A 13,621-nucleotide genomic window follows, 5' to 3' on the forward strand; every position below is an offset into this window, starting at 1 on the left:
TTATTTTAGCACTGTTGTCGTGCGTTACCTGTGCTGCTCCACAGCCTGTCCAGTGGATTTTTATTTTTATTTTATTTATTTTTTAGCACTGTTGTCGTGTGTTACCTGTGCTGCTCCACAGCCTGTCTAGTGGATTTTTATTTATTTTAGCACTGTTGTCGTGCGTTACCTGTGCTGCTCCACAGCCTGTCTAGTGGATTTTTATTTTATTTTAGCACTGTTGTCGTGCGTTACCTGTGCTGCTCCACAGCCTGTCCAGTGGATTTTTATTTTTATTTTATTTTATTTTTTAGCACTGTTGTCGTGTGTTACCTGTGCTGCTCCACAGCCTGTCTAGTGGATTTTTATTTTTTTTTAGCACTGTTGTCGTGCGTTACCTGTGCTGCTCCACAGCCTGTCCAGTGGATTTTTATTTAGCGCTGTTGTTGTGCGTTACCTGTGCTGCTCCACAGCCTGTCTAGTGGATTTTTATTTTGTTTTAGCACTGTTGTCGTGCGTTGCCTGTGCTGCTCCACAGCCTGTCCAGTGGATTTTTATTTTTATTTTATTTTATTTTTTAGCACTGTTGTTGTGCGTTACCTGTGCTGCTCCACAGCCTGTCCAGTGGATTTTTATTTTGTTTTAGCACTGTTGTTGTGCGTTACCTGTGCTGCTCCACAGCCTGTCTAGTGGATTTTTATTTTGTTTTAGCGCTGTTGTCGTGCGTTACCTGTGCTGCTCCACAGCCTGTCCAGTGGATTTTTATTTTGTTTTAGCACTGTTGTTGTGCGTTACCTGTGCTGCTCCACAGCCTGTCTAGTGGATTTTTATTTTATTTTAGCACTGTTGTCGTGCGTTACCTGTGCTGCTCCACAGCCTGTCTAGTGGATTTTTATTTTATTTTAGCACTGTTGTCGTGCGTTACCTGTGCTGCTCCACAGCCTGTCTAGTGTCGGATTCCCTGTTTGGGAATCCGCTAGCTTAGCGTAGCTACTAGCTCTTAGCCGTTTTAGCATGGCGGCTTCTCCTGTCTCTCCCGTACTTTTCTGCTCTGGGTGTGAAATGTTTAGTTATTCCTCGGCCTCTTTTAGCAGTAACGGTACATGTAATAAGTGCAGCTTATTCGTAGCTTTGGAGGCCAGGCTGGGCGAATTGGAGGCTCGGCTCCGCACCGTGGAAAATTCTACAGCTAGCCAGGCCCCTGTAGTCGGTGCGGACCAAGGTAGCTTAGCCGCCGTTAGTTCCCCCCTGGCAGACCCCGTGCAGTCGGGAAGGCAGGCTGACTGGGTGACTGTGAGGAGGAAGCGTAGCCCTAAACAGAAGCCCCGTGTACACCGCCAACCCGTTCACATCTCTAACCGTTTTTCCCCACTCGACGATACACTCGCCGAGGATCAAACTCTGGTTATTGGCGACTCTGTTTTGAGAAATGTGAAGTTAGCGACACCAGCAACCATTGTCAATTGTCTTCCGGGGGCCAGAGCAGGCGACATCGAAGGACATTTGAAATTGCTGGCTAAGGCTAAGCGTAAATTTGGTAAGATTGTAATTCACGTCGGCAGTAATGACACTCGGTTACGCCAATCGGAGGTCACTAAAATTAACATTGAATCGGTGTGTAACTTTGCAAAAACAATGTCGGACTCTGTTGTTTTCTCTGGGCCCCTCCCCAATCAGACCGGGAGTGACATGTTTAGCCGCATGTTCTCCTTGAATTGCTGGCTGTCTGAGTGGTGTCCAAAAAATGAGGTGGGCTTCATTGATAATTGGCAAAGCTTCTGGGGAAAACCTGGTCTTGTTAGGAGAGACGGCATCCATCCCACTTTGGATGGAGCAGCTCTCATTTCTAGAAATCTGGCCAATTTTTTGGGATCCTCCAAACTGTGACTGTCTAGCGTTGGGACCAGGAGGCAGAGCTGTGGTCTTATACACCTCTCTGCAGCTTCTCTCCCCCTGCCATCCCCCTATTACCCCATCCCCGTAGAGACGGTGCCTGCTCCCAGACCACCAATAACTAGCAAAAATCTATTTAAGCATAAAAATTCAAAAAGAAAAAATAATATAGCACCTTCAATTGCACCACAGACTAAAACAGTTAAATGTGGTCTATTAAACATTAGGTCTCTTTCTTCTAAGTCCCTGTTGGTAAATGATATAATAATTGATCAACGTATTGATTTATTCTGCCTAACAGAAACCTGGTTACAGCAGGATGAATATGTTAGTTTAAATGAGTCAACACCCCCGAGTCACACTAACTGTCAGAATGCTCGTAGCACGGGCCGTGGCGGAGGATTAGCAGCAATCTTCCATTTCAGCTTATTAATTAATCAAAAACCTAGACAGAGCTTTAATTCATTTGAAAGCTTGTCTCTTAGTCTTGTCCATCCAAATTGGAAGTCCCAAAAACCAGTTTTATTTGTTATTATCTATCGTCCACCTGGTCGTTACTGTGAGTTTCTCTGTGAATTTTCAGACCTTTTGTCTGACTTAGTGCTTAGCTCAGATAAGATAATTATAGTGGGCGATTTTAACATCCACACAGATGCTGAGAATGACAGCCTCAACACTGCATTTAATCTATTATTAGACTCTATCGGCTTTGCTCAAAAAGTAAATGAGTCCACCCACCACTTTAATCATATTTTAGATCTTGTTCTGACTTATGGTATGGAAATAGAAGACTTAACAGTATTCCCTGAAAACTCCCTTTTGTCTGATCATTTTTTAATAACATTTACATTTACCCTGATGGACTACCCTGCAGTGGGGAATAAGTTTCATTACACTAGAAGTCTTTCAGAAAGCGCTGTAACTAGGTTTAAGGATATGATTCCTTCTTTATGTTCTCTAATGTCATATACCAACACAGAGCAGAGTAGCTACCTAAACTCTGTAAGGGAGTTAGAGTATCTTGTCAATAGTTTTACATCCTCATTGAAGACAACTTTGGATGCTGTAGCTCCTCTGAAAAAGAGAGCTTTAAATCAGAAGTGCCTGACTCCGTGGTATAACTCACAAACTCGTAGCTTAAAGCAGATAACCCGTAAGTTGGAGAGGAAATGGCGTCTCACTAATTTAGAAGATCTTCACTTAGCCTGGAAAAAGAGTTTGTTGCTCTATAAGAAAGCCCTTCGTGAAGCTAGGACATCTTTCTACTCATCACTAATTGAAGAAAATAAGAACAACCCCAGGTTTCTTTTCAGCACTGTAGCCAGGCTGACAAAGAGTCAGAGCTCTATTGAGCTGAGTATTCCATTAACTTTAACTAGTAATGACTTCATGACTTTCTTTGCTAACAAAATTTTGACTATTAGAGAAAAAATTACTCATAACCATCCCAAAGATGTATCGTTATCTTTGGCTGCTTTCAGTGATGCCGGTATTTGGTTAGACTCTTTCTCTCCGATTGTTCTGTCTGAGTTATTTTCATTAGTTACTTCATCCAAACCATCAACATGCTTATTAGACCCCATTCCTGCCAGGCTGCTCAAGGAAGTCCTACCATTATTTAATGCTTCAATCTTAAATATGATCAATCTATCTTTGTTAGTTGGTTATGTACCACAGGCCTTTAAGGTGGCAGTAATTAAACCATTACTTAAAAAGCCATCACTTGACCCAGCTATCTTAGCTAATTATAGGCCAATCTCCAACCTTCCTTTTCTCTCAAAGATTCTTGAGAGGGTAGTTGTAAAACAGCTAACTGATCATCTGCAGAGGAATGGTCTATTTGAAGAGTTTCAGTCAGGTTTTAGAATTCATCATAGTACAGAAACAGCATTAGTGAAGGTTACAAATGATCTTCTTATGGCTTCGGACAGTGGACTTATCTCTGTGCTTGTTCTGTTGGACCTCAGTGCTGCTTTTGATACTGTTGACCATAAAATTTTATTACAGAGATTAGAGCATGTCATAGGTATTAAAGGCATTGCGCTGCGGTGGTTTGAATCATATTTGTCTAATAGATTACAGTTTGTTCATGTAAATGGGGAATCTTCTTCACAGACTAAAGTTAATTATGGAGTTCCACAAGGTTCTGTGCTAGGACCAATTTTATTCACTTTATACATGCTTCCCTTGGGCAGTATTATTAGACGGTATTGCTTAAATTTTCATTGTTACGCAGATGATACCCAGCTTTATCTATCCATGAAGCCAGAGGATACGCACCAATTAGCTAAACTGCAGGATTGTCTTACAGACATAAAGACATGGATGACCTCTAATTTCCTGCTTTTAAACTCAGATAAAACTGAAGTTATTGTACTTGGCCCCACAGATCTTAGAAGCATGGTGTCTAACCAGATCGTTACTCTGGATGGCATTTCCCTGATCTCTAGTAATACTGTGAGAAATCTTGGAGTTATTTTTGATCAGGATATGTCATTCAAAGCGCATATTAAACAAATATGTAGGACTGCCTTTTTGCATTTACGCAATATCTCTAAAATCAGAAAGGTCTTGTCTCAGAGTGATGCTGAAAAACTAATTCATGCATTTGTTTCCTCTAGGCTGGACTATTGTAATTCATTATTATCAGGTTGTCCTAAAAGTTCCCTAAAAAGCCTTCAGTTGGTTCAGAATGCTGCAGCTAGAGTACTGACGGGGACTAGCAGGAGAGAGCATATCTCACCCGTGTTGGCCTCCCTTCATTGGCTTCCTGTTAATGCTAGAATAGAATTTAAAATTCTTCTTCTTACTTATAAGGTTTTGAATAATCAGGTCCCATCTTATCTTAGGGACCTCATAGTACCATATTACCCCATTAGAGCGCTTCGCTCTCAGACTGCGGGCTTACTTGTAGTTCCTAGGGTTTGTAAGAGTAGAATGGGAGGCAGAGCCTTCAGCTTTCAGGCTCCTCTCCTGTGGAACCAGCTCCCAATTCAGATCAGGGAGACAGATACCCTCTCTACTTTTAAGATTAGGCTTAAAACTTTCCTTTTCGCTAAGGCTTATAGTTAGGGCTGGATCGGGTGACCCTGGACCATCCCTTGGTTATGTTGCTTTAGACGTAGACTGTGTTTCATAATTATTGTATGGCCTTGCCTTGCAATGTGGAGCGCCTTGGGGCAACTGTTTGTTGTGATTTGGCGCTATACAAGAAAAAAGTTGAATGATTGATTGATTGATTTGCCTGATTAAGGCCAGTGTGCCGAAACGTTATACAGTCCTGAATAAATTTTTCTACAGCAAGTAAGACGGAGTGTGGGACCTTTTCTTTTTCACGTTTAGCTGGGCTTGTCCTTTATCTCCTACGCACCCATATGAGGAGTCTGAGGTGTGAAGTTTTCTCTCTTACGTTGAGTTATTAGAAGGCGCCAGGATTTTTACTAAATAGGACCTACGTAATGCTTACCACTTGGTCAGAATAAAATAAGGAGATGAGTGGAAAATGGCATTTAACACTCCCACTGGTCATTACGAATATTTGGTGATGCCTTTCTGGCTCACCAACGCACCGACCGTTTTCCAAAATCTGGTTAATGATGTTTTACATGACTTTTTGAATAAATTTGTGCTCGTTTATTTAGATGACATCCTGATCTTTTCCCCTGATCTCAAGGCCCACACCCAGTATGTGCGCAGAGTCCTGCAAACCCTGTTGCACAACGATTTGTATGTTAAGGTAGAAAAATGTGAATTCCACAGACTAACTATATCTTTTCTGGGGTTTGTAATCTCGGAAGGGAGGATTCAGATGGACCCAGGTAAAGTGGCGGCTGTGCGTGAGTGGGCGCCCCCGATGAACTGTAAGGAGGTTCAGAGGTTTCTGGGGTTTGCAAACTTTTACCGCAAGTTCATCCGAAATTTCAGTACGGTCACTGCTCCACTGCATAACGTGACCTTATCCCTATGGGCGTTCAAGTGGAGCCCGGAATGTGAAGAGGCCTTCAAGGTCCTAAAACAACGCTTTATATCAGCCCCCGTGCTACTCCTTCCTGACCCCGCATGGCGGTTCATGGATGAAGTCGATGCTTCCGACGTCGGTGTGGGGGCAATCCTGTCCCAAATGAATCCCTCCAACAAAAGGCTAAATCTCTGTGCTTTTCTGTCCCGCAAGTTGTCTTCCACAGAGCGCAATTACTGCATTGGCAACCACAAACTGCTAGCGATCAAAGTGGCCTTGGAGGAGTGGCATCACTGGCTGGAGGGGGCACAAATGCCATTTATAGTGTATACCGACCATAAGAATTTAGCATATTTAAGAACAGCAAAACGTCTTAACACTCGTCAGGCCCAGTGGGCTATATTTTTCAGTCGTTTAGACTTTGTCATCTCCTATTGACCTGGCACTAAGAATGGTAAACCTGACGTGTTGTTGAGACAATATGATGGTCCTGATGCCCTATCCAATCCTGGCAGCATTCTTCCACCCTCATGTTTTTTTGCCATAACCTGGGAAATGGAATCCCGGGCAAAAAAACTGCTCAAGAGACCCTATGCATACCTGCTAAATGTCTGCCAGGCAAGTGGTTCATTCCGGCTTCATTCAGGGGGGAGATGATTAACTGGGGACACAGTAGCTGTTTTGCTTGCCATCCCGGAATAAAGAAAACTATGCATGTGTTACAACGTTATGCTGGCCACGTATGGTCGCAGATGTTACAGAATTTGTAAATGCCTGTCAGATGTGCGCGGTGCATAAATCCTCAACACGTTCACCAGCCGGTACATTATTGCCTCTGTCTATACCTAGACAAACCTGGACTACCATTTCTGTAGACTTTGTCACTGGACTTCCACCATCAAAGGGACACACTGTCATTTTGACTGTAGTTGATCGATTATCCAAAATGTGTCAGTTCGTGCCTTCACTTAAGTTACCTTCTGCGAAAGAACTAGCTGAGGTTATGCTTACTCACGTGTTCCGTCTCCAAGGTTTCCTGCAGAATATTTTCTCCGACCGGGGTCCTCAGTTCATTGCTGGATTTTGGAGGGAGTTCTGCCGTCTCCTTGGGGCTACCTCCAGTCTCACTTCCGGGTATCATCCACAAGCTAACGGTCAGACTGAACATTTTAATCAGGAGTTGGAAAAGGGACTTAGGATTTTGTTTTCGCAACACCCGTCTACCTGGTCATCACAGTTAACTTGGATTGAATTAGCACACAATAGTTTGCCTTCTGCCTCATCCAGTTATTCTCCGTTTCATGTAGTCTTTGGTCATCAATCAATCAATCAATCAACTTTTTTCTTATATAGCGCCAAATCACAACAAACAGTTGCCCCAAGGCGCTCCATATTGTAAGGCAAGGCAATACAATAATTATGAAAAACCCCAACGGTCAAAACGACCCCCTATGAGCAAGCACTTGGCCACAGTGGGAAGGAAAAACTCCCTTTTAACAGGAAGAAACCTCCAGCAGAACCAGGCTCAGGGAGGGGCAGTCTTCTGCTGAGACTGGTTGGGGCTGAGGGAAAGAACCAGGAAAAAGACATGCCGAGAAGGGGGGCAGAGATCGATCACTAATGATTAAATGCAGAGTGATGCATACGGAGCAAAAAGAGAAAGAAACAGTGCATCATGGGAACCCCCCCACAGTCTACGTCTAAAGCAACATAACCAAGGGATGGTCCAGGGTCACCCGATCCAGCCCTAACTATAAGCCTTAGCGAAAAGGAAAGTTTTAAGCCTAATCTTAAAAGTAGAGAGGGTATCTGTCTCCCTGATCTGAATTGGGAGCTGGTTCCCCAGGAGAGGAGCCTGAAAGCTGAAGGCTCTGCCTCCCATTCTACTCTTACAAACCCTAGGAACTACAAGTAAGCCCGCAGTCTGAGAGCGAAGCGCTCTAATGGGGTAATATGGTACTACGAGGTCCCTAAGATAAGATGGGACCTGATTATTCAAAACCTTATAAGTAAGAAGAAGAATTTTAAATTCTATTCTAGAATTAACAGGAAGCCAATGAAGAGAGGCCAACACGGGTGAGATATGCTCTCTCCTGCTAGTCCCCGTCAGTACTCTAGCTGCAGCATTCTGAACCAACTGAAGGCTTTTTAGGGAACTTTTAGGACAACCTGATAATAATGAATTACAATAGTCCAGCCTAGAGGAAATAAATGCATGAATTAGTTTTTCAGCATCACTCTGAGACAAGACCTTTCTGATTTTAGAGATATTGCGTAAATGCAAAAAGGTCATCAGCCCTCTTTATTCTCATCCACAACTCTTTGGTCCCCACTTCCATCCGCCCTCAGCTTGATCACTCAGTGCCAGCAAATCTGGAAGTGGGCTTGTCGCGCCCTTAGCCAATCTTCCACCCTTTATAAGGTGACTGCTGACGGTAAGCGGTCTTCTGCCCTTGCCTACACGGCAGACCAAAAGGTTTGGTTATCTACTCATCATTTGCCACTCCACGAGGTGCCACGCAAATTCGCTCCTAGGTTCGTCGGCCCTTTTCCTGTGACTAGGGTCATCAATCCCGTCTCTGTCTGTCTTCGATTGCCTAGTTCCATGCGTATTCATCCCACTTGTAGTAGTTGTGTTGTGGTTGTTTTTGTATTGTTTGCCTGCTTTTCCCGTTTGGGTCTGTCTGTCCCTTTCTCTCTTGTCTGTCTCTGCTGGCTCTTGGTGGTGGGTATTTCTCTGGCCACACCCCCTTTCAGGTGCATTCCACGCACACCTGCTGCCAATCAGCACCTCATCACCTGGGTGTATTTAAGCTCCTCTATCTGCCTTATTCCTTCGCCAGATTGATGCGCCTTGTGCCTTCTCTCGAGCTCTGTTTTTGTGTATTCCTGAACTGCTTGCCTCTCGTGTGTTATGACCACCTGTCTGTATTATCGACCACGCCAAAGCCTGATCTTCCATGTATTTCTGCTCTTGTTGGACTACCTTTTGTGTACCGGACCCTGTTTACTGTTAACTGTTTTTACTCACAGACCTCTGTTATCAAGTCCTACATTTGTGTCCAGCCTTTCTGTGGAACCAGACCTGATATCCTAGGCTCGTGTGTCATACATCACATTGACAAAGTGAGGAACCTTGGGGTAATTTTTGATCCTACGTTGTCCTTTGACCACCACATTAGAGATATTACTAGGCCTGCTTTCTTCCACCTGCGAAATATAGCAAAGATTCGTCCCATCCTGTCTATGGCTGATGCTGAGACCCTGATTCATGCGTTTGTTTCTTCTAGATTGGACTACTGCAATGTTCTATTTTCTGGTTTACTGCAGTCCAGCATTAGGGCTCTCCAACTGGTTCAAAATGCTGCAGCCAGACTTTTGACACGAAGCAGAAAGTTTGACCACATTACACCCATTTTGGCGTCTCTTCACTGGCTTCCTGTCCCAGTGAGATCAGATTTTAAAGTTCTGTTACTAGCCTATAAAATTCTTCATGGACTGGCACCTCCCTACTGAGCTGACTTAATTAAACCTTACGTACCGGCCTGGGCTTTACGTTCTCAGGGTGCAGGACTACTTTGTGTCCCTAAGGTGAATAAGAAGTCTGCGGGTCACAGAGCTTTCTCTTATCGTGCCCCTGTTCTATGGAATGATCTCCCTGCATCAATAAAACACTCAGATTCTGTGGAGACTTTCAACTCCAGACATAAGACGCACTTATTTTCCCTTTCATATGGCTAGCATAGTGGTATAGTTTTGTTTACACTTTTTACTCTTTTTATTCATTTTATTAGTAATTGGAGCGTGCCGCGGCCTCAACTTTATCTAAATTCTGTGTCTTTTAGTGAAGTTTATGCACCCCTTCTGTCACGGTTCCAAGCTCTCCTGTCATCCAGGGGTGCGAAGGACCGTGGCAGTGGTCCGGCAGCGCTTCTGGTGGGCGTCTATGGAAGCCGACGTCCGGGAGTATGTCCAAGCCTGCACCACCTGTGCCAGGGGCAAAGCCGACCACCACAAGGCCCAAGGCCTCCTCCAGCCTCTGCCCATGCCTCATCGCCCCTGGTCTGACATCGGCCTGGACTTTGTCACGGGCCTCCCGCCGTCCCAGGGCATGACTACCATCCTCACGATAGTGGACCGGTTCTCCAAGGCGGCCCACTTCGTGGCCCTCCCGAAGCTCCCGATGGCCCAGGAGACTGCAGACCTCCTGGTCCACCATGTCGTGCGTCTGCATGGGATTCCATCGGACATTGTCTCGGATCATGGTCCTCAGTTCTTCTCCCAGGCCTGGAGGAGTTTCTGCAGGGAACTGGGGGCCACCGTAAGTCTCTCGTCTGGGTACCACCCCCAGAAGAACAGGCAGGCAGAGCGGACGAACCAGGAACTGGAGCAGGCCCTCCGCTGTGTGACCTCCGCGCACCCGACGGCCTGGAGTGACCATCTGGCCTGGATCGAGTACGCTCATAATAGCCAAGTTTCATCTGCCACCGGCCTATCCCCGTTTGAGGTGTGTTTGGGGTACCAGCCCCCATTGTTTCCGCTAGTGGAGGGAGAGGTCGGGGTGCCCTCGGTCCAGGCCCATCTGAGGAAGTGCCGTCGGGTGTGGCGTACCGCCCGCTCTGCCCTGCTCAGAGCCCGGACGAGGGCTAAGGCCCATGCAGACCGCCGGCGTTCCCCGGCCCCTGCATACCAGCCCGGGCAGGAGGTTTGGCTATCCACAAAGGACATCCCCCTGCAGGTGGAATCCCAGAAGCTCAAGGACAGGTACATAGGACCCTTTACCATACTCAAAGTCCTCAGTCTGGCCGCAGTGAAGCTGGTAGCTTCAGCTTCACTGCGGATTCATCCAGTGTTCCATGTTTCACGGATCAAACCCTACCACACATCAACTCTCTGCACCCCCGGACCGGCACCGCCTCCTGCCCGGATCATAGATGGAGAGCCTGCCTGGACCATGCGCAGGCTCCTGGATGTCCGTCGAAAGGGCCGGGGGTTCCAGTATTTGGTGGACTGGGAGGGGTATGGACCCGAAGAACGCTCCTGGGTGAAGAGGAGCTTCATCCTGGACCCGGCCCTCCTGGCCGACTTCTACCGGCGGCACCCTGGCACCCGTTGAGGGAGGGGTCCTGTTGTGTGGGCTGCTGAAGAGGAGGTACTGCTGGCCCACCACCACCAGATGGTGCCCTGCTTGGAGTGCGGGCTTCAAGCATGAGAGGGCGCCGGAGCCACTGGGAGTGACAGCTGTCACTCTTCATCAGCACCAGCTGTCACTCAGTCAACTCATCACCATCACCATAAAGGCCGGACTGCAACTCCACCTCCTCGCCGAGAAATCAGCTACCTTGGAGGTAATTTTCTCTGCTAAACCGAAAACACTGACTAATAGTCTGAACTTCTTTGCAGCTGTTTTCCTGTGGTGATTACCTTATCTGTGGGATTGGCGTTTGGTGTGATCAGCAACGGCTGCGCTTCACACCCCAACCAGATAAGTGATTAGACAGGAGCTGCACGAGTGTGTGATTGGAGGTGCTCCCTCCTTACTGAACACAGACTGTGGGATTATTGAGTGTACGTACTCACACTCACCTGTGCTGTTTCTGTTCTCTGCCAGCAGTACCAGGTCTGACAGCTGAAGACGGTGACCACCTGGGGATCCAGGACTTGGCGGCTCCGGTGTTCTTCAGGTCCGTTGGCGGTGAGGGCTGTGTGGGATCCGGCTCGGTTCTGGATGGGCGTCTCCTATCCTCAAGCCTGCCCACACGTCACCCAACCTGTAATTGACTGTAGTCCCAAACTGATTGTTGTCTGTACTCCGTTGTGCACAATTTACAACATTAAATTGTTACTGTTTGGCTTATCCATTGCCCGTTCTTTTACGTCCCCTGTTGTGGGTCCGTGTTCCTACACTTTCACAACAGTTTAGGGCTAGTGGCCGGTGATCACGTTAGTATTTCTTCTGTTTTTCTTGTTGTTTAATGCTGACAAATTATACTGTGTTTTTTGTCTTTCTGATGCCTGATTCTGTTTTTTCTCTCTGTTTAAGGTGCAGCTCCATCCAGAGATGGGTGTGGTATGGGTGTGGTGCTGGAGACCCTCCTGTCCTGTGCACAGGCAACATTTCCTGTATATTTGTTTTGTGAATTGTTCTGTAATTTATGTCTGTATCATGGTCCGAGCAGAGGGTCACCCCTTTGAGTCTGGTCTGCTTGAGGTTTCTTCCTCAGAGGGAGTTTTTCCTTACTACTGCTGCTCTGGGGGTTAGTAAGTTTTGACCTTACTTGTGTGAAGCATCTTGAGGCAGCCTTGTTGTCATTTGGTGCTATATAAATAAATGAAAATGATACTGTTCCAGAGGATCCAAACCTTCAGGAAGTCTGATGCTGTTCCAGAGGTCTGACCACATATGTGGTTCTGATCAGTTCACCTCTTCAGGTGGGTTCACCTGTTTTAGAACCAGGACACAATCAGACTTTCACTCCCAAAGGGTGCAGATTTACTCTGAAGATACAAATGTTCATTTCAAATATTTTCGTACTGCAGGTTTTTTTAAATATTGGAACTGTGATTTTATTTCATAGTTATAACACAAAATGGAAAGAGAAGAAAGAAAAGAAGAATGAGAAGAAGAAGAAGAAGAAGAAGAAGAAGAAGGCCTTTATTGCCATTGGACCAACAGTAAACTTTGTCCTCTGCATTGAACCATCCTAATTACAGTTAGACACAATCCAACCACTGGGGGCAGTAGTGTGGGACACTGTTTTGTTCAGGGAAAGAGACAGGAACAGACCCTAATGAGTGTGTGTTGATGGTGGGAGGAAATACACACACACACACACACACACACACACACACACACACACACACACACACACACACACACACACAGGAAGGACCTGGGCACGCGTTCAGACCAGATCATGTGACACAGCCGGATCATTTCAGAGTTCCCTTCATCTTTGTGTCCTGTTGACGTCTGCTGACTTGATGTTTGGGTGTCGCTGTCAAACTGCTTCGCTGAAACTTCACTTTGAAATGTGTTTGTAAATGTTGCATACAAAATGTTTGTTGTCCCCAAAGTTTGTTGTGGGCTGTGACATACTGGTGTGCTTGTCTTTTTCTGGCTCTTGGGCCTCCAGTTTCACACCTTCCTTCAGACAGTTTCCTGAGCCCGATGACAGGTTTCCAGGCAGTATGTGTTTGTTTACAGAGTTTTAACACTCTTACCGTCCACCAGGACCATACAGCAGCACTCCGCCCGGCCCGCAGGGTTCTCAGCTCGGCATTTATACTGGCCTTCATCCTCTGGCAGAGCTTTGTCTATGGTCAGCGCGCACACGCCCCCTGCAGGACAAAATCAAATTTCAAATCAAATTTATTCATTTATATAGCGCCAAATCACGACTAGTGGCCTCAAGGCGCTTCACAAACATCATTAAAAAGCAACATAAAATGAATTAAGATCAAAACACAATAAAAAAATTTAAAACATAAATAAATAAAAGGAATAAAAGAAATAAAAAAGAATAAAAGAAGACACACAATCATGTAAAATACTAATGATAAAACAGGGAAAACAAGTGTGTCTTCAGCCTGGCTTTAAAATAGAAAGCTCTGTAACCCTCTGACTTTTCTTCAGCTAAGGGACACACAGTAGTCCTGCACCCTGTGAACGCAGAGCCCAAGCCAGCATGTAGGACTCAGCCAGGCCGGCCAGATAGGGGGGCACCAGTCTGTGAACAATTTTATAGGCCAATAGTAATACTTTAAAATCCAATCTCAAAGAGACTGGAA

At 45.7% G+C, this 13,621-nt stretch overlaps 1 protein-coding gene across 2 annotated transcripts in view; it reads right to left on the bottom strand.

Moving 5' to 3' along the window:
* The window catches only part of mylkb (myosin light chain kinase b), a 253,035-nt gene extending 239,864 nt beyond the window's left edge, over positions 1–13,171 (bottom strand). For both annotated transcript variants that reach the window (XM_034187254.1, XM_034187253.1), the window contains exon 1: positions 13,055–13,171. In XM_034187254.1, coding sequence (XP_034043145.1) covers positions 13,055–13,070 — 16 coding nt within the window. In that variant the 5' untranslated portion in view covers positions 13,071–13,171. The remainder of the gene's footprint in view (positions 1–13,054) is intronic.
* Between the last annotated feature and the right edge of the window lie 450 nt (positions 13,172–13,621).

Source organism: Thalassophryne amazonica, chromosome 14, assembly GCF_902500255.1.
Source record: "Thalassophryne amazonica chromosome 14, fThaAma1.1, whole genome shotgun sequence".
Lineage (NCBI taxonomy): Eukaryota > Metazoa > Chordata > Actinopteri > Batrachoidiformes > Batrachoididae > Thalassophryne > Thalassophryne amazonica.